The 20,860-nt window shown below is 42.8% G+C and overlaps 1 protein-coding gene across 4 annotated transcripts in view; it reads left to right on the top strand.

Moving 5' to 3' along the window:
* The window catches only part of N4BP2 (NEDD4 binding protein 2), a 501,549-nt gene that overhangs the window by 111,034 nt on the left and 369,655 nt on the right, over positions 1–20,860 (top strand). For all 4 annotated transcript variants that reach the window (XR_003854530.1, XM_029589135.1, XM_029589126.1 and 1 more), the window contains exon 4: positions 97–221. Coding sequence is in view for 3 of the 4 variants with exons in the window: in XM_029589135.1 (XP_029444995.1) it covers positions 97–221 (125 nt within the window). In the remaining variant the exon portion in view is untranslated. The remainder of the gene's footprint in view (positions 1–96; positions 222–20,860) is intronic.

The raw sequence follows: 20,860 nt of genomic DNA, 5'->3' as shown, positions 1-20,860 counted from the left end.
TCTATGCCAGACCATTCATTGTTAGTAGGTGGACAGATTGAAATTATTTTGTTTGTTTTTTGTTTTGCTTTATCATTTTCTTCCTGGCCTTTGCAGGACTTTGCTTGAGCAAAACCCGAGTGGAATCATTCTTAGTTCTGATGATTTCTTCAGCAGAGATGGGAAATATCAGTATGATATTAATGGTTTAGGAGAAGCACATGAATGGAACCAACAGCGAGGTAAGGCATTACATTTGAATGTCAGCTGTTCTACTTAAAGGATTGCTGAAATCCAGAAAAACTATGTACCTCTCCTTTTTTAGCTCTGACTCTCAAAGAACAACACAGGGATTTAGCTTTATAGTTGAGCATCAACAAAACCAGTATGTACTAATTTTTACCCAAACATTCTTTAGATATACATTATATTTCTGACTTTATTCTTATATTCTGCTGTGATACTAGGGTACAAAATTTCCAGTTTAATAGCATGCCAGTGGTGATTTGGAAATTCAGTGCTGGTGAGTGACTTATTGGTATGCAAGGGAGGCAGGAAGTATTTCCTTCAGGTACTGCTGTTTCATTCTTCTCCCACTGCCTATGGGTTATCACTGAGAGCATTCATCACCTACAGGTTGCTGGAAGAGATGGGAGTAGCCATGCTTAAGAGATGCTTATTGGTGGCCTGTTTGTTCTAATATGCTGGTATGAACAGGCCACCAGTAAGCATACAGTTTGCAACACAAGAAGGCAGGGGAGAAAGAGGAGAAGCATGGGGGAGAGGACTGAACAATAGGTGTAGAGAGATACAGAGGGAAAAACAGTGAAGAGGAAGATAGCAAATGGGGAGGTCAGGAAGATCTGGAGGACTGCACTGCTGCATACAGGAAAAGCTAGAAGGCAGGCAGGAAGAAAAATATAAACAGACCTAAGATAGGAAAAAGAGGCTGTGGGGAGAAAGGAAAGGGAGAGAGAGGATGATAGGGGAGGCAAGGTAAGAAGTGAGGAAAAATCTAGGAGAAGGAAATAGGGCATTATACAGCCTTATCAACAGCATATGAGAATATTTTTTATTTATTTAGATTTTTATATTCCGCTTTTTGCACTTTGTTCAAGACTTGAAAGCGGATTGCATTCAGGTACTGTAGGTATTTCCCTATCCCCAGAGGGCTTACAATCTAAGTTTATACCTGAGGCAATAGAGAAATCATTGCTTCCTTATCCTGCTAGACCAGACTACCATGGCATACTGTGGATTGCTGTTGTCTGGGGGCCAATGCTTACATTTGCACACACTCTACCAACTCTACCATCCTTGTAACAGTACGTAAATTTATCAAAAATTACATTAATACAAACACAGAAGGGAACTTTAGGACTGTTCTTTTTCTGGTCTTTGCGGGAAAAAATCAGAAAAAAAGTATGAGTTTTTCCATTTTTTTTCCCCTGGGTTTTCAAATGTCACTGACCTCCATTATATCACATCCTCTTGGAGAGAGGATGTATTGATATATGGGAGCCATACAGCATGTCTCCTGGGCAGCAGTAGCAAGGGCCATATTGATGGTGAGAGACATTTAGGGGAAGGAGATCCTATTTTTGGCCAGCTGCTGGAGAGGGGGGGGAAAACAGGAGTATGGCTGAAAGCTATGGATGGTGAGCTGCAAAGAGAAAGGGACTAAAGGAAGGTGTAGGGAGAGGCACAATGGCAGAGGGGAGGGCTCAACAGAGAAGCATCAGTTCACACAGGTAGCACTGAGAGCTGCATTGGGGAGGAGAAGCAGTCGTCGTTACCCCCCCCCCCCCCCAATCCATGGAGGACCCCAGCATACTTTTCTCTGTTCCCAAGCCTGACCCCAGCATGCTCTCCTGTGACTACCCTCTCCCCAGATCCTAGCACCTTTTCTTGACTAGGCATGACACACAGGGCTAGTGCAAGAATGTTACTTTACAGAGATCAGCCCTCTGCTTTCTTCTCCAGACCCTCCCAGGCAGCATGCAGGGAACAGGAAGGGAGGGGTTTGGATTGAAGTTGGAAGAATAGACAGAATAGATAGGAGAATAACCACTCTACTTTACTTTCTAATCAAGCCCCCTCTTCCTATTGCTCTTCCCTGCCCCCCTGTTCCCTACAGGGAGCAAGGGGATGAGTTTGGCATGACCAGGGCAGAGCAAAGAGGGAATATTTGCTTCCTAATTCAGCCTCTCTCCTCCTGTTTCTCCCCCTCTCAGACAGCCTGTAGGTAACAAAAGGGAAGGGTTAAGATTTCCCAGGTATGTGCATACATTGAGCAGCAGGAGTATTGATTATTGATGTTGACATCCTTGCTGGTCATTGCCCTCCCACAGCTTGCTGCCTGGGGGCTTTGCCCCACCCTGCCAACCCCCCTCTTCAGTGTGCCATTGATATTCCAGATGCATGGGTTATCGCTGTCTACTAGCAGATGGAGACAGAGGAACCATCTTTTTCCAGTGACGTTATTGCCAATTAGAGAGAGAGAGAAGCATAGACAAAGGCCAGTATTCTCTCTCTCCACCAAGTAGCATGTATTGGATTGGTACAGCAGTATCCCAGCTTCCAAGCTTCAGCCTATGCCCTCACCTGGTAGAATACATTCACAGCTTCACTCCTAGAGCATTCACTTGTGGGAGCAGGTTGTAGCTCCAGGGGATTCTGGTTTGCAGTTTCCTAATTGGAGCTTTTTTGGGCTAGATTCTCTAAGATTTGTGCTAGGCTGTGCAAGCCCTATTTGCTTGTTCTCAGTTTTTCTTCAGGGCTTAGTCGAGCTCTAGTGTGCAGTGGATTAGCTCAGGATGACATCCTTGACCATGAATCGTTTCTCTGAGGATTTTTCTTTTGAAACATTCCCCCTTCTCTCTCTCTTTCTGGCTTTTTGGCTTCCTCCCTGATAAAGTTGGCATAAAAAAAAAAGGCTTCGATGAGAGAGAAGTAGTCCTTTTCATTTAGCAGCAGGCAAGAGGCGGTAATTTGATTTGACTGTCATCTTTTTACGGAAATGAGAACAAAGGTCAGCATGAGGCTGGTTGGGGCCATGTCTCCTCCCCCCCCCCCCCCACCTTCTGGCACTAGAGACGTTTGATACGAAGCTCCCTTTCTCTATGGGGTGGTTTTTTTTTTTAATCAAGATGTTGCTAGTTAGCCCTGTGAACATATGTGATATGTCAGAGTAGGGCCACTGGTATGTAAAGTATTATAGCTAGCTTCTTTTGCTCTACATGAGACGGGGGAAGGGGGGGGGTCCAATTCTTTGGCGGGAGAGGCAGCAAAGGAAGTCTTCGGCTCCCCCACTTCTGAGAAGCCAGTTGTTTTGGAGCCCCTTATAGGGTCAGGTGCAGCAGCCATCTCTTCCCCTGCTGAGGTCTGCATGGTGGTAGGAATGGCTGCCATTTAAAAAAAATTTTTTTTTTGTGGTTGAACAAAAGAATACAGCACTATGCAGCAGAATACAATAATCACATGGGCCTCAAAAAGTTTGTATCATGAAATCAGAAATCATATTTCTCACAATATATCATAAAGCTAGAGTAAAATAACAATAGAGACATACCAGACCAAAACAGTCTATCCCATTATCAACAAATAAAAGCTTCCCATAACTGTATACTAATCTGAGTTGCATATTCGATGAATACCACATCTGTATATAATCCCTCAATCCCCACAACTCCCCCCAGTCCACTATTGCATCTCCAAACACCTATGAGATACCAAGTTTTAGCACTCAACTCTCTGTAATCCTACTTCTTTGCTTGCCATTGGAGATAACATTACCATACTTTCTCAGATTTGCCCACTTGTTTATACTTAACAGCGGTTAATTTACTAAGATAGTACACCTTCGCCAACTACCGAATAACACTTTGTAAGGGTGGGGGATCCTTCAGTCTCCAAGAATAAGCAATTTTCCCCCTTGCAGCTAATATTATTTGTTGTGCCAATAACACTACAGCAGTATCAGGTTCAATGTATGGAATATTTAAAAGAAAGAACAGTGGATTATTGGGAATACTCTCTCTCCCACAATGTCATACATCAATTGAACAACAGAGTCCCAAAAGAGAATAATCTTAGGGCAGTCTCATCATATATGCAGAAAAGTACTAGATAATCTGCACCCCCTCCAAAACGATTCTCCCACACTTGGATATAAGATATGCAACTTAGCTGGAGTCAGATAACAACGATAAAGCATTTTATAACTTTGTTCAACTATTGTTGCTGAAATGGAGCTCTTTTTATTGGTATTGAAACATAATTCCCACTTTTTTAAACCCAATATACAATGTAAATCCTTCTCTCAACACACTGTGTGTGCAGGGTTTAATTCCAAATCCCTGTTTAGCAGATTGTATATTCTAGAGATCCCCCTTTGTTAATACTCATGCTTTATCACAGAAGCCTTCAAAAAGAGATTTTCCCCAAATGAGAGCAGCCTTCATCTCCTTTTGAGAAACAAATGGCATACCTGTAGATAAAAATAGTAATCTGAGTGAGCTAATCCATACCTACTCGCTGCTTCTGGAAATGCCCTCATCCTCCCCCCATTTCATATGTGCTCCAGCCTGTAGCAGCCCTTCCCCTCCCATCTTTTTGCACGTACTCTGGAACTCCCTGGGGGAAAATCTTTATTTAGAAAAATAGGCAACCTATAGAAATAGTTCCTGTCACCTACCAACCCACCTTTCCATCTATCCCACACCTTTAGAGTAAGCGCTATGGGCAGAGAAATGGAGCTTGGCACAACTCAAGCTTTCTCTTGTAACCATACTAAAGCATCCGGGGATGCGCCCTATAACAAAGAAGTTTCTAGTGTAGCCCATCATTTCCCTATCCCACCCTTGTGCCAGTCAGTTACTGCTCGAAGTTGCGATGCCACGTAATACCATAATAAACAAGGGACACCCAGCCCTCCCCTGTCTTTAAGCAAATATAATACCTTACTATTAACTCTAGGTGGCCATTGTTTCCAGATAAAATGAGTTTTGCTGCCAGAGATGGATACAATCATCAGGGACATGAATAGGCAAGGTCTAGAATAGGTAACTAAGCCTGGGCAGGACATTCATCGTAATAGCTGAAATCCTACCCAGCCAAGATAAATCTTCCTGCTCCCAATGCTGTAAATCTTCTAAAAGCTTCTTCCAAACCACTTCATAATTCCTAACAAAAAGGTCATCCAGTTTGGCGCCCACCTTCACCCCCAAATACTTCAACTCTGAAGGATGTGGTTAGTGCAGTTAGTGTAGCTGTGGTTAAAAAAGGATTTGATACGTTCTTGGAGGAGAAGTCCATTACCTGCTATTAATTGTTGGCTTAGAAAATAGCCACTGCTATTACTAGCAATAGTAACATGGAATAGACTTAGTTTTTGAGTACTTGCCAGGTTCTTATGGCCTGGATTGGCCACTGTTGGAAACAGGATGCTGGTCTTGATGAACCCTTGGTCTGACCCAGTATGACATTTTCTTATGGCACAATTTTGAAAGGAGATCTCCTCCTTATGTCCCCTAACTGCCCATCTGAGAGAGAAATATTCAGGAGCCCAGACTTGTTCGCATTTAACTGATATCCAGAAACCCCGCTAAATCTTGCCAGTTCATCCACTAGAGAGCATAGGGAGGTCTGAGGATATGCTACTGTAAAAAGAATGTCATCCGCAAAGACCAAAAGCGTATATTCCTGATCCCTTAGTGTAAGTCCTTGCACTGTCAAGGAATTCCGAATAGAGACTGCCAGTGGTTTTAAATACAGTGCAAAAAGAAGCGGCGAAAGCGGGCATTCCTTCCTCATGCCCCGCCCTATGGGAAAAGCCTTCGAATAACTCCAATTAACCTTAATACAAGCACTGAGATTGCTATAAAGTTTCCTTATCTAAAGTGAGAAATTTCCGCCCATTCTCAATTTATCCAAAACAGAGAATACATAGTCCCAATGAACCAAATAAAATGCTTTTTCAGCATAGACTGTAAGCAAGGCTAACAGTATCTTATTTTCTTGCACCCACCACATTAGATTTATCACCTTCCTCACGTTGTCCACAGCAAGCCTGCCAGGGACAAACCCTGTCTGGTCAGGATGGATTTACTCGTACGCTACCCCACTTAAGCTTTTAGCTAGAATTTTAGCCAAAATTTTTAGATTCAAATTAAGGAGAGAGATGGGCCTATATGAGCTACATAGAGTGGCATTCCTACCTGGATTTGCCAATATCGTAATGCCTGCTGTATTGGCATCATCGGCTATGCAACCACCCAATAACAAACCATTAAAAGTGGCCATTAGAGGTCATACCACTATCGAACTCAACTGCTTGTAAAAGCCTGCTGAGAACCTATCGATTCCTGGAGATTTCCCCATTTTTAATTATTTTATTGCTTGAGTAACCTCCAATTCTTATATTTCCTTATTGAGCCAATCTTTTTGAATTCTATCTGTCCTGGGCATAGTAATTCCTGACAAATAAGCATCTATATCATTCTAAGAAAATCCTCCCGTTTGGAGTATAGTTCCTGATAAAACTGGGTAAATCTAGTCCTTATATTGGCACATTCAGACAACATCTCTCCATTTCTATCCTTAATTTTGTGAATCTGATTCTGAACCACCCTAGACTTAAGTCTCCTGGCCAGGAATCTGCCACCTTTATTACCACCTTCAAAGAATTCTTACTTAACCGTATCTAACTGTAAAACAATCTCCCCCACCGCCAAAGCTCTCAATTCTGCCCTTAATTTATGAAGTTTTCCCCCAAGCTGGGGATCAGCTCTTCTTTTGTGCCTAATCTCCAGTTTGCCAATTCTCTCTAACTCCTCTTCTCTCTTCCCGTACCTTCTTCAAGTGAGATGCTCTAGCAATCAATTTACCCCTAGCAACTGCTTTAAAGCAATCCCAAAGGATACCAGCAGTCACCCCACTATTCTCATTATCCTCTAAATACTGCCCCATTTCCCTCCTCATTTCACTGTGTGCACTATCCTCTAGTAGACTTTCATTTAATCTCCCAATTCTCTCTCCAATTTGAATCCCCAACCCCTGAAAAGACAACCAGATGGCCACATGATCTGACCATGTTATTGCCTCAATCTCTGTGGTCCCTTCCTTATTCATCAGGGCTTTGTCTACTAGGAAAAAGTCAATTCGAAAATAGACCCTATGTGCTTTAGAATAAAAAGTATAAATTTTCTCAGAGGGATGAAAGAGGCTCCAAACATCCACCAGATCCCACTCTACAATGAGTGATTTCAAGCTTCTCCTGTTGGCCTTTGACCCCCCACCCCCTCCACTATTGTCTAAAAATGGGTACCTTGTAAGATTGAAGTCCCTCCCCAATTACAATATATCCTTCCACCCATTGCTGTAAAGTTTTTGAGAGCTCCTGTAAAAATTGCCTTTGCCTGGTATTAGCTGCATACAAATTCACCAAAGTATAGACTTCTTTACCCATCCTGAATTTGACTATAATGAATCTACCCTCCAAATCCCATCTACTACCATATTTTTGGAAAAAAGAATACCCACTCCACAATACTTATTCGAGACCGTAGCTGCTGCAAAAAACTATAGGGGATAGTGATTAGATGCCAGCAGCCTTTCATACTTCTTCTTTAAATGTGTTTCTTGACAGAACAATACATCTATCTGCTTAGTTAGGGCATCCTGTAACAATCTTTTTCTCTTAGTATATGTATTCAGCCCTTTAACATTCCAAGACACAATTTTTAATTCCCCCATGTTACTGAACGAACAAAATGCTCCACGAAGTCCACCCAATTAGAAAACAAGTAGCATCATTGGCACACTTCCTCGAAGACTGCAAGAGAATCAGAGACTCCATTATTCTACCCCACTGGTGTTCATACCAAAAAGAAATATATCTTCTAGTTTCCCTAGTGTATTCCTCCCCTCTCCCCCTTCCCCCCCCAAATCACACCACCACCTGGAGTATTAACCCACATCACATCCTAATAGCTCTCGAACCCCCCACCGACCTTCAGCTCACAAAATTCACATTTACTCCCCTTTTGCAAAACTTAACCATAACCAACCATCAAAACAGAGATGAAGAATCTCTGTAACTGCTTCAACCCAGCAAGACCAGTAAAGCCCAGACCCAGGAAAACATTTTTCTTAGCTAGAGATACTAGTCCTCATATCGTAGTGAAGACCCTCAGAGCCAAGAAGCCTCTCAAGTCATTGCATCTTTTGAAGAGAAGGAACCTCCCAAATGTCTCCTCAGGCGCTTCCCGCCAGATTGCACTCGCTGCCATCTGAAGGTATTCTCTTGTGAAAACACAGCATGGGACGATCGCACAGCAGGACCTATGGATTTCATCAATCCAGCGGCCTGGAGTATTTTCACCGACTCCTCCACAGATTTGACATGAGAGGTCACATCATTAATAGTGAACTGTAGTCCAGAGGGTAACAACCATATATATTGGTGATTACCATTCCTCAGCACTTGAAGAATCTCTCTGAAGTCACAACGTTTCTTAATTGTGATCAGGGAGAGATCCTGAAAGACCTCCATCTTGTGCCTGTGCCACTGCAGATCATTAAGCTTCCTCGCCTGCATCGTGATCTTTTCTTTAACTGCATATTCATGGAAGCATACCACAATATCTTTGGGAGCATTACCCCGTGGGCAAACCAGAGATCTATGTGCTCTATCTAGGTGAATTTTAGGAACTGCGTCCTCTCCATGAGAAGTGCGCAAAATCAGAGTGCTGATATCCTTGACCACCCACTTACAGTCAGTATAGGCAGCCTCTTCAGAAACTCCTCTAAATTTCAGGTTTCCCCTTCTGGACCTGTTTTCTAGGTCCTCCAACTATTCCTGAAATACAGCATTATCTGCTTTCAGGTTCTAGATCTCTTGCTGGGTGCTTCCTGGGCCATCTCCTGTTCTCACCCAACCTGTGCGTCATGGCCTTCACCTGATCTCCCAGCTCATCATATTCCCTCCTCAGCTAAGCCGCGATTGTTTGGAACTCCTGCTTCAGAGATCCCATGCCATCCCGTAGCTCACTAAACCAGTTTTGAAAGTCCTTACAGGATAACGATGATTCAGCTGGCGCTGTGTCCAGTTGCGCTGCTCCTGCAAATTGATGCAACACTTCGCTGCCATGTTCCTCATCTTCATCCTATGTCTGACCACCAGCTTTTTTCGTCATGGGCACCTCGAAAGAAAATTGTTTCAACTCTGCAATTTTCTTGTGCACTGACATCGTGGGTCGTTCTGGAGACAGAGTGCCGCACTCCAGTGAATTAAATCAGGCAGATTTTCCTGCTGCTGGAGAAATCAATTTTATCAGGGTTGGCAGCTCTGGTCTTAAGCTGCCATTTGTATGGGTGACGTCACTTCCTTCGGCTGCCATTTTGAATTTCCTGAGTGGCCCGTTCCTACCTGCAGATTGTTTGGAGTGTGCTGATTTCAGCGTTTTTGGTCTACCTCTACTATTCCCCATAGGGGAGGCAGGGTGGCAGTCTCTCCTGGGTTCTTACCTTTCCTATCAATGTGGTTTCTCACCTGAATATTTTACTTTTCTCTACCAGATGTTCTCTGTCATATAGAGGTCTGGTGGAAAAAGGGCCTTAGGAGCTGGAGCACAGGGGATTATCCCTGTTCCTTTTCTCTAACTGAGTTCAGCTAAGAGAACTAGGGTCAGAAGAAAGTGTTTGACTTGAAGAGGTGTTCTCTCCTAGGTGTGCTTTGTATTTGGAGGCAGAGAAGGAACTGGAAGTGGTCAGTCTTTTAGGTTCCATGGAAAAAGGAGAAGACTTTTCTGTCAGTCTTTTATTTTATAGTGAGGAAGTTGCCTTCCTTATCTCCCAGATAGTTAAATCCCTTCAGATGTTAAATGCCAAAGTTGAGGAGGAGATCCTATGTTCCAGGGAGTTCATTAACCTAGAGCATTTCCTTTCTATAATGTAGCAGAGAACATTGTTTTTTCAAGAATGGGAGTTCCCTGAGGGAGGGGGGGAAGGCTCAAGATAGTTAAGACCATGAATAAGCTTGATCTCCCGCCAAGGGAGATCAGAAATTCTTTTCCTATTATTATCAGTCGATGCCTTTGCTTCAGCTATCACCTGCAAGACATCTATTCCAGTGGAAGGGGGCTCAGCCTTCAAGGGTCTTCAGGATAGGAAGATTGAATCTCTTAAATTATTTGCTTGCTTCCGTGGCCTTGGCACTTCTGATCTTCATCTGTGGGAAATATGTGGCTCTGGAGGCAGCCCAGTTAGAATTTGAGACTACCTTTTTGGCAGTTGCATCTTATGATCTTATTAGGATCTCCTCTAGGTCGGTAATCTTCGTAGTGATAGCCAGTAGATTGTTATGGCTGTGACACTGGGTGCAGAAATAGTATCCAAGATCTGTCTTAGCAAGCCTTCTTTCAGAGGGAAGCTTTTGTTTTGTTTTGTTTGGAGAGGATTTGGAAAAGCTGGTCAGAGACGTAGAGAAAGATAGAGGCCAGTCTGTCTCCCAGAATGGCAGAAGCCATGGTTATTTCAGAATGCCAGAAGATACAGACTGGGGAAACATTACTCTTCCAGTATGAACACGTTTCGGGGAAGGATTCAGTCCTTTTGTGGAGCCAGGGTCAGATTGTCCCAGTGAGAGTTGGCCCCTTTCCATGGTGGGCCCAGTGGGTATCCATCTTCAAAGTTATGTGGTGGAAGTGACATCACCACACCGTATGGCAGCTTAGAGAATTCAGCTCCTTACTGTAACCTGTTGCATTATCGATTCTGAAGAGGATTGAGCCAGCTTCATGACATGATAGATCTTATGATAGTTTGGACATTGCAACCCTCATGTCTGTTCAGAAGAAGCAGGTGAATTTGTGGCAGTTCTCCTATGAATCAGGTGGGCCATGTTCTAAGGAGCAAAGCAATATTGATGAGTTAATGGAGGGAGAGGTGGCAGAGCTGGGCCATAGTGCTGAAAGTACAGCACTAAGCTGCAGTAAAAGTGGTGATCTTCCCTATGAAGATTTTAAAACTTTGTTCCGTGAACTTAAGAAAATAATTACATAAGTTATTGAGAATGTGATGGAACTATTGAATGAGCTTTCTGGCTTCAGGTGACAGGTGGAGAAGGTTGAAGCATGCGTTGACAATTAGGTCTTGTCTCTGATGCAGTTTAAAAAAACTCGAAGCAAAACCCAGTTTTTGAAGAGAGAGGAAAGCTAATAGACATATCAGAGAAGCTTGAAGACCTTGAGAATCTGTGCTGTCAGTACTCTTTTTCCGTGGCCCCCCCCCCCCCCCCCCCCCCCCGAGACATCTGCTTATGAAAATCCTATTTTAGTGGTGCAACAGATAGGTAGGACCATATTGAATTTTGGGGCAGATTCAGATGAGGAGTCCATGGTTACAATTGATAGGTCACATTGTGCACTCAGGCCTGTTCCAAGAAGTGCTCCTCGAGATGTAATAGCATGCTTCCATAATTTCACGATGAAAGAGAAAGTGATGGCACAAGTGTCCCACAAGGATCTGTCCTATCAGCATTATTCAATATATATCTCACACCCATCTGTCAACTACTAACCACTCTAGGTGTTACATATTGTATTTACGCCGATGATATTCAATTTTATTTCCCAACCAAGTACAACTGGAACACTACACTGAAATTTCTCAAACTTTCCTTATCTACACTGAAAAAAATGGCTATTACACAACAAACTCAGTTTAAACCTTTCAAAAACCGAAATAATAATTTTAGGAAACCCACAATTTGGTAACATTCCAGAATTTATTTATTTTATTTATTTAAAGGTTTTCATATACCAAAGATCATGTACTAGTACATATCGCTTCGGTTTACAGAGAACCAACAATTGGAATTACAGCAAACAAATTAAATGAATGAATACATTGAACATGGAATACATAATAAGGATTAAAGAGAACCTCGGAAGGGCATAACATCCAAACATAAGAATAAGCCTAGCATCAGCTCAAACGCAAAGAGTATCAAGAGTATAAAGAGTATCCTCTGGAACCCATATATAATTGGGCCTTTGCCACAGTAGTTCTAGCCTGTGACCTTAGATCTGGGAGTAATCTAGTCCAATAAGGTGATAAGATCATAAATACGGGTAGCGGACGATGCTGTAGTATTAGATAATAAAGACTTTAAGTAAAGGCTCTTGTGAACAGCCAGGTCTTCAGCTTTTTCTTGAATGTCTGCAGACAAGGTTCTAGACGAAGTTCCGGGGGGAGAGTGTTCCATTGCGTGGGTCCGGCTATCGAGAAGGCACGTTTCTTGAGTGATGACTTTGCAGGGGGTACATAAAGGGTACCTAGGTACCTTGTTCTCATAGGTCTGGAAGCTGTGTGATGTCGAAGAGGGCAATTTAATTTGAGTGAGGTTTGGGCGTGAATAGTTTTATGGATCATGGTTAGCACTTTATACAGAATTCTAAATTTAATGGGGAGCCAATGTAAGTTCATAAGAATAGGAGTGATGTGTTCTCCTCTGGAATTGGTTAGGATCCTGGCTGTGGAATTCTGTAGCATTTGAAGTGGTTTGGTAGTGATAGCTGGAAGGCCGATTAGAATCCATTCTCGTTGATAATACAACCATAAATATCACTAAACAGGTCTGCAATCTTGGCATTATATTTGACCCAAAGTTAGATCTAACCATACATAATAAAGCCCTGCTTAAATCGACTTTTTATAAACTTCGACTTCTCAAGCACAATAAACTGCTACTCGATTCTACCCATTTCTGCAAAATACTTGATCTTTACTGGCTTAGACTATTGCAACTCTTTGTACCTAGGCTTACCTCAATCCACCACCCGTCCACTTCAACTTTTACAGAATGCTGCAGCACGGCTTCTCTCCAACAGTAAGCCTTGTGATCACATATCTCCAGTACTATTTCAATTACATTGGGTACCAATCAAATGGCGCATCTAATATAAAACTAACAACTATTCATAACTTGATTTACAATAACACTTCCTGGTTATCCGCCACATTACACTTATACACTCCTTGTAGAAGTCTTAGATCCAAAAATCAGCTTCTTTTACAAGTTCCATCTCCTAAAACAAGACTAATTATGACTAGAGAGCGGACCTTCTCAATCACAGGCCCTATTCTGTGGAACACCTTACCACCAGACAAGATTATTTGCCAATAAAAAAGACTTCAAAAGAGCTCTCAAACATCATATTTTTATACAAGCCTTCCCAGACGTATGCGCTTCATGATGTATATTTTGTCCTATTTTTATTTTTCTTCATTTTTTATGTTATGTCACTAAGGTACCGGGGGTGGGTGGGCCTGCGAAAGCCGAATAACTACCCCATAAAAGGTGTAGTTATTTGGTGCAAAACTGGCGGCGATAAGGGTCCTTACCTTTCACCGTCAGCGATGTCTCCGCTGTGTTGGCCCCGGTGGTAGTCTGTTTCAAAGAAATCATAAAATATACCAAAAAAAAAAAAAAAAGGAAGTTTTTAACAGACACTTAAAAGGTGACTAGTGCATCATAGTAGGTGATCAGGCCAGCTTCTAGTCAGTCTGCTTTGAAAGAGAGAGGAGAGACTTCAGGCCAACTTACTTGGCTAAGCTAAGAATTCTTTAAATTAAGCCTTTTTACAAAGCTTTAATTTTGCTATTCTGTCTACTTCCCACCCACCCCTAGGTTTGTTGTTCTAATATAGTCTACCTAAATACAATTGGCAACAGGATAAATTGGTAATTTGGTTGTTCCTTAGGTGTTATCCATCAGATAAATTTAACAAAATGAGGACTATCCAATGTAACCATTGTGGAGCATTTATTGTCAGGGAAGTCATCTGGAAACTTAGGGCTTGCCCTAATTGCTCAGAACTTTCTTCCTTGAAAAAAGAGCTGGCTGAAGATAATGCTGAATTGGAAGCAATAAAGAAAGTTTCACCCACTTTATATAATTCAGGAGTTAATCCCACATTACCACATAAAAACCAAAAGTCAAAACAAAAGGGGTTTACAGTGGGCTCAGGCAGGATAAGACCTGTGACCCACAGACACCCATTCTTGACAGCTGTGCAGCCCACAAGATTACCCTCTCACTCACATAGAGCATTAAGGAACTCAAAAGACAGAATTACAGTGGGCTCTGGTAGAATCAGACCTGTGATGCAGAAACACACACTGTATCAAGTTACAAAAGTGCAAAAAGTCTTCTCTGTATTAGCTATTGAAAAAGATCTTGCGAAAGAGATTGACGTAATATCCGAAAAGAGAGAAGAAACCCAATGCATACAGAAATGTCACCCCCGAAATACAAATAAAAATGTAAAGGAAAAGGGTGAAGTGGATAAGAAAATTCAATTAAATAAGACACTAAAGCAATCCAAAAAAAGCTGTAACCAGAATGAGAAAAGCTGGAAAGCTATGAGCACAAATGCTCGTGGTTTAGTCAATAAAATCCCAGATCTGCAAGCCCTAATGATAGAGGCGGACTTGGACATTGTTGCTGTCACGGAGACATGGTTCACGGAATCTCATGATTGGGAAACGGCAATACCAGGCTATAACTTATTAAGGAAGGACAGAGAGGACAGGAAAGGGGGAGGAGTGGCTCTTTATGTCAGAAACAATATCCAAGCATCTGAGCTGCAAGGAAGATGGGGCAAAGAAGCTCTATGGGCCGACCTAAAAAAAGATGATGTGGCTTCCATCTCTATTGGAGTGATTTACAGGCCTCCAAATCAAATAGAAGAGCTTGACAAAGCTCTAGTTGAAGACATACAAAAGATGGGAAAGAAGGGAGAAGTGGTGATTGTTGGAGATTTTAATATGCCGGATGTAGACTGGAGAATCCCTTCTGCAGAATCTAACAGTAGTAGAGAGATAGTGGATGCCCTACAAGGGGCTCTGTTCAAACAAATGGTAATGGAACCCATGAGGGAGGGAGCTATATTCGACTTAGTTCTCACTAATGGAGATAACGTCTCTAATGTCCAGGTGGGTGCCCACCTCAGCACCAGTGATATTCATACAGTATGGTTTCATATCACAAATAGGATCCGGAGAAGTAGCACAAAGACTCGAGTTTTGCAGTTCAAAAACACGGACTTTGATGAAATGGGGAAGTACCTGGAGGAAGAACTAGAAGGCTGGGAGAACGAGAGAGATGTGGAACAACAGTGGACCAAACTAAAAGGAGCAATCACCAAGGCAATTAATATATATGTTAGAAAAGTAAAGAAAAGCAAGAGAAAGATGAGACCTATCTGGTTCTCAAAGGAGGTGGCTGACAAAATAGAAGCTAAAAGAACAGCGTTCAAGAAATATAAAGAATCCCAAAGAGAAGAACACAAGGAAGAATATCTAGTGGAACAGAGGGAGACAAAGAAAGCAATCAAGAAAGCGAAAATTCAAGCGGAAGAAAGGATCGCCAAAGAGGTAAAACAAGGTGACAAAACATTTTTCAGATACATCAGTGAAAGGAGAAAAGTCCAAAGTGGAATACTGAAATTGAAAGGTGAAAAGGATCAATGGGTGGAGACAGATAAAGAAATGGCAGAATTATTAAACAAATACTTCAGTTCGGTGTTCACTAAAGAAGACCCTGGAGAAGGACCGTCGCTTGTTAACAAGAAAATAGAGGGGAATGGAGTAGATGTAACTCCATTTACAGTAGAGAATGTGTTACAGTTTTGGCTGCAGTGCAACCGCCTCACCACCAGGGGTCCCTCTAGTGCTGGCTTTCCTGACAGGCCCAGTCCATCTCCTCTGTCCACTCTATGTTCTGGGTGTGCCCTTATAACCCTGCCTGACAGTTGCCTCGGTGCTTCGGCATCGAGCTCTCCTGGGCTCCCTGCTCTAGCCTTGCGCGGCCTTCGGGCCTTTCCTTGCCTTGCCCTGCGCGGCCTTCGGGCCTTTCCTTGCCTTGCCCTGCGCGGCCTTCGGGCCTTTCCTTGCCTTGCCCTGCGCGGCCTTCGGGCCTTTGCCTTGCCTTGCCTTGCGCGGCCTTCGGGCCTTCTGACCTGCCTTGCTCTGCTTACAGTGTGTGGCCTACGGGCCTTCTGTGTATGTGTGGCCTACGGGCCTTCTGACCTGCCTTGCTCTGCTTACAGTGTGTGGCCTACGGGCCTTCTGTGTATGTGTGGCCTACGGGCCTTCTGACCTGCCTTGCCCCGCTTACGGTGTGTGGCCTACGGGCCTTCTGTGTGTGTGTGGCCTACGGGCCTTCTAACCTGCCTTGCCCCGCTTACGGTGTGTGGCCTACGGGCCTTCTGTGTGTGTGTGGCCTACGGGCCTTCTGACCTGCCTTGCCCCGCTTACGGTGTGTGGCCTACGGGCCTTCTGTGTGTGTGTGGCCTACGGGCCTTCTGACCTGCCTTGCCCCGCTTACGGTGTGTGGCCTACGGGCCTTCTGTGTGTGAGTGGCCTACGGGCCTTCTGACCTGCCTTGCCTCGCTTACGGTGTGTGGCCTACGGGCCTTCTGTGTGTGTGTGGCCTACGGGCCTTCTGACCTGCCTTGTCCTGCTTACTGTGCCCTGACCCAGCCTGAACCTAGACACTGCTATCTGCCGCCTGCCCTGACCCAGCCTGAACCTAGACCCTGCTATCTGCCACCTGCCCTGACCCAGCCTGAACCTAGACACTGCTATCTGCCGCCTGCCCTGACCCAGCCTGGACCCAGACACTGCTATCTGCCGCCTGCCCTGACCCAGCCTGGACCCAGACCCTGTACTAGCCATTCTTGTCTCTCTCAACCTGGAGCCACCCTTCTGGGTGGTGTTCACGACTCCTGACCGGAGCCCAGTCGTAACAGAATGTATGGGAAGAGCTGGGGAAACAAAGTAGACAAAGCCATGGGGCCTGATGAGGTTCATCCCAGGATACTGAGGGAGCTCAGAGATGTACTGGCAGGTCCGCTGTGTGACCTGTTCAATAGATCCCTAGAAACGGGAGTGGTGCCAAGTGATTGGAGAAGAGCGGTGGTGATCCCGCTTCACAAGAGTGGAAACAGAGAGGAGGCTGAAAACTACAGACCGGTTAGTCTCACCTCGGTGGTAGGAAAAGTAATGGAGTCGCTGTTAAAAGAAGGAATAGTGAACTATCTACAGTCGGAAGAATTGCTGGACCAGAGGCAGCATGGATTCACCAGGGGAAGATCCTGTCAGACAAATCTGATTGACTTTTTTGACTGGGTAACCAAGGAAATGGATCAAGGAAGATCACTCGATGTCATCTACTTGGACTTCAGCAAGGCTTTTGATACAGTCCCGCACAGGAGACTGGTGAATAAAATAAGCTTAGGAGTGAGTGCCAAGGTGGTGGCCTGGATTGCAAACTGGTTGACGGACAGAAGACAATGTGTGATGGTAAATGGAACTTATTCTGAAGAGAGAGTGGTGTTGAGCGGAGTGCCGCAGGGGTCGGTGTTGGGACCGGTCCTGTTCAATATCTTTGTAAGCGACATTGCGGAAGGGATAGAGGGTAAGGTTTGTCTTTTTGCGGATGACACTAAAATCTGCAATAGAGTGGACACGCCGGAAGGCGTGGAGAGAATGAGACGGGATCTAAGGAAGCTAGAAGAGTGGTCAAAGACATGGCAGATGAGATTCAATGCCAAGAAGTGCAGAGTCATGCATATGGGGTATGGAAATCCGAATGAGCTGTATTCGATGGGGGGAGAAGGGCTGATGTTCTACGGCAGGGGAGAAAGTCTGATACTACATGCATATCCAGCATAGCTCTCTGCTTCAACGGCAGGGGAGGAAGTCTGATACTACATGCATATCCAGCATATCTCTCTGCTTCAACGGCAGGGGAGGAAGTCTGATACTTCGTGCAAATCCAGCATAGCTCTCTGCTTCAACGGCAGGTGTAATGAAGAAAAGTGGATCTATATACAGACAACCAACAGGGACTGAGTCGCATAGTCTGGGTAGACAAATGGGCATGGGTGAAGCTTGCTTATTGCGGCGGTTACTACCCCTAACTAATTAAGCTATATATTACACTTAGATGCAGCTCCAACACTGCTCCTTGCATTAATAGTGGGGGTGGAAGGGAAATAGAACCAAAGGGTTACTAAGAGCCAAGAGTAATGGATAAGTATGAGAAAAAAAAAAGTGCGAAGCTTGCTGGGCAGACTGGATGGGCCGTTTGGTCGTCTTCTGCCGTCATTTCTATGTTTCTATGACTCCGCCCCGATCACCCTATCGTGTGCAAATCCTACTGAGAATGACCCTCTAAGTTTTTTTTTTTAACATTATTTTAGTTTTTAATTATTTGTTTAAGACTGAATTATGTATGTTTACTTGTAACCCGCCCCAAACTTTGGAGGGTGCGGGATACAAAAACCTTTTAAAATAAATAAGTGAGGAATTTGGGATTCGTCAGTTGGGATGGACACAGTATTGGGATTTATAATGATCTTTCCCCTCTCACAGTAAGCAAAAGAATTGGGGGTGATAACTACAGTTTTGAAGAAAATATGTTATCAATGGATTTTCTTTTTTGGCCTAGATTTCATTATAATCAGTTCATGAACAGGGATTAATATAAATCTACTGAGATGTTCTAATACATATTAACTAAAGATCTAAGACATCAAGTGAGTAGTACATAAATTACAAATTTTTTTTTACATCATAGTCAGTGGGAAAAGGTTGCAGAAAGCTATGGCAGAACTCAGAAAGATCTGTTTCTTCAAAGGAAGCAAACTCCTGAGTGAGTGGAAGGAGTTTGGAAGTGATGGATTACTAATTCCATTTTTTCACCCTCTGGTTTTACTTTGGTTATTATTTGTCTAAGTAAAAGTAATAGCCTGAGGACCTGGACTACTTTTTTTTTTTTTTCAAAAACAGGCTTTCAGTCCATAGGGTTTAATTTTATTTTCTCTTTGGTAAGCTTGTTAAGGCTATTTGTTGCAGTGGCTGGTTACATGGATATTTACTCTACAAATTTTTTTAACTGTTGGGTATTTGTTCAAGTTCCATGCTATTGCATGCTTGGTTAAATAGAAGAGACTGTTTCTTCTTTAACTTTTAGACTGTAATATGTTTTGGGGCATTGAGTGTCAGTGTAGTGTCACCATTCTTCTTGGAGAGAATGGTCTGGACTTGATAGGACAGCTTATGGAATAGTGGGTGGATTTTACTGTTGGAGAGGAGATTTGTTGATGTGCAGAGGGATAGTGGGCTATAGGGAATTTTACAGTGGGGGGATTGGGTATATAGAAACATAGAAATGACGGCAGAAGAAGACCAAACGGCCCATCCAGTCTGCCCAGCAAGCTTCACATTTTTTTTTCTTTATTGGACTGGGGATTGTTACTCTTCTGGTAATTGAACAGAGCTGTTAGTACCAGTTAGGGTCCATGCAAATAGTACCTATTTTCACACTTGACTGTGACAGTAGTTAGGATAGTATCTTTAAATGTCAACTCTCTCTTTAAAAGAAAGATGCTGTTTAAGGAGGCAGATTCTTTAAAGGTCATGATTCTTTTTAGCCAGAAGACCCATCTCTGGAAATGTGATGAGAGATTGTTGTAGTCGAAGTACCCTTCCATATTTTTAGCATCATGCTCTTCTAGGAATAAGTATGGGGGAGTAGGAATTCTTGTGTCTGAAGATCTTACTGCAGAGTTGAAAGAGCAATATAGAGATGTAGAAGGGAGATTCCTTAAAGTTCATTTAGTTATAAACTCTGAAATTTATATTTTGGTAAATCTCTGTAGCCCAAATACGAATCAAGGATCTTTTAATAAGGCTTTGAATGAAGTGCTGCTTGAATTTATTTTATTTATTTAAGATCTTTTATATACCAGCTATACAATATGTGTAGGTCTAGGCGGTTTACAAAAATAAAAACATGCATAGTTTAAATGTTAGAACAGACAAATCAGGTAAAATATAACAAAAAAAATCATGACAGAAAATTATAGTTTTAGTGGAAGCTCAAGAAGAAAAGAATAGTCATGCTACTTGAAGCTTGCCAAATGCAATAGAGCATAAGTGTGTGTTAATGTTTTTCTTGAACTCCTTTGGATTTGTCAAAAACCTGAGCGAGTCCGAGACTAAATTCCAGAGAATAGGGCCTGCTACTGAAAAAGCACACTTTCTAGTTAAATCGAGCCTCACAGTTTTGATCGTTAGAACTTGTAGGAGATTTTTGTCTACAGAATGGAGGTGACGCAGCAATTGATATAAACACAGAGTGGAACAGAGCCATACAGCAGATGGTTTATGAATGAAATTGTGAATTAGTGTCAGGATCTTATATTGAATTCAGTGCCTTACAGGAAGCCAGTGCAATATATATAGAATTGGGGTAATGTGGTCTTTGGCTTTTGTGTTACAAGAAGATGGGCAGAAGCATTTTGTATTAACTGTAGTTGACGAAGTGTAGTGTCAGGGAGGCCTAAATATAATGAATTGCAATAGTCTAATCCAGTCTAATCCAGCTTGTAAGACATTCGAAATTCAACAGGATATAGCAATGGTTTTAATCTTTTTAGCAGATGACTTTTATAAAATGAGGTTTTTATGACTGAGGAGAAATTAGCAGATATTGATAAATTGAGTCCAGAATGACTCCTAGGTTACATGCCCAGTTTGTGACAAGAATAGTACAGTTTTCAAAGATAAGATGAGATGGAGGGCGACAGGAAGAATTATGAATAGTAGATAGTTTTTGAAGCGTTCGGTTTTAAACTGTTATGAGAGAGCCAAGTTTTAATAGTTTTGAGGTCAAGTGTTAATAGTTTTGAGGTACAGTTTGATTAAGGACAAAGTGGACCAGGATAAAGTATATGGTATGATAAATTGTATGTCGTCGGCATAGATTTTGAAGTCTATGCCTAGACCAGCTAATATGTGACAAAGA

Source organism: Rhinatrema bivittatum, chromosome 1 (genome assembly GCF_901001135.1).
Source record: "Rhinatrema bivittatum chromosome 1, aRhiBiv1.1, whole genome shotgun sequence".
NCBI lineage: Eukaryota > Metazoa > Chordata > Amphibia > Gymnophiona > Rhinatrematidae > Rhinatrema > Rhinatrema bivittatum.
The sequence above is the reverse complement of the archived record's forward strand: the minus strand, read 5'-3'. Positions and strand labels throughout refer to the sequence as shown.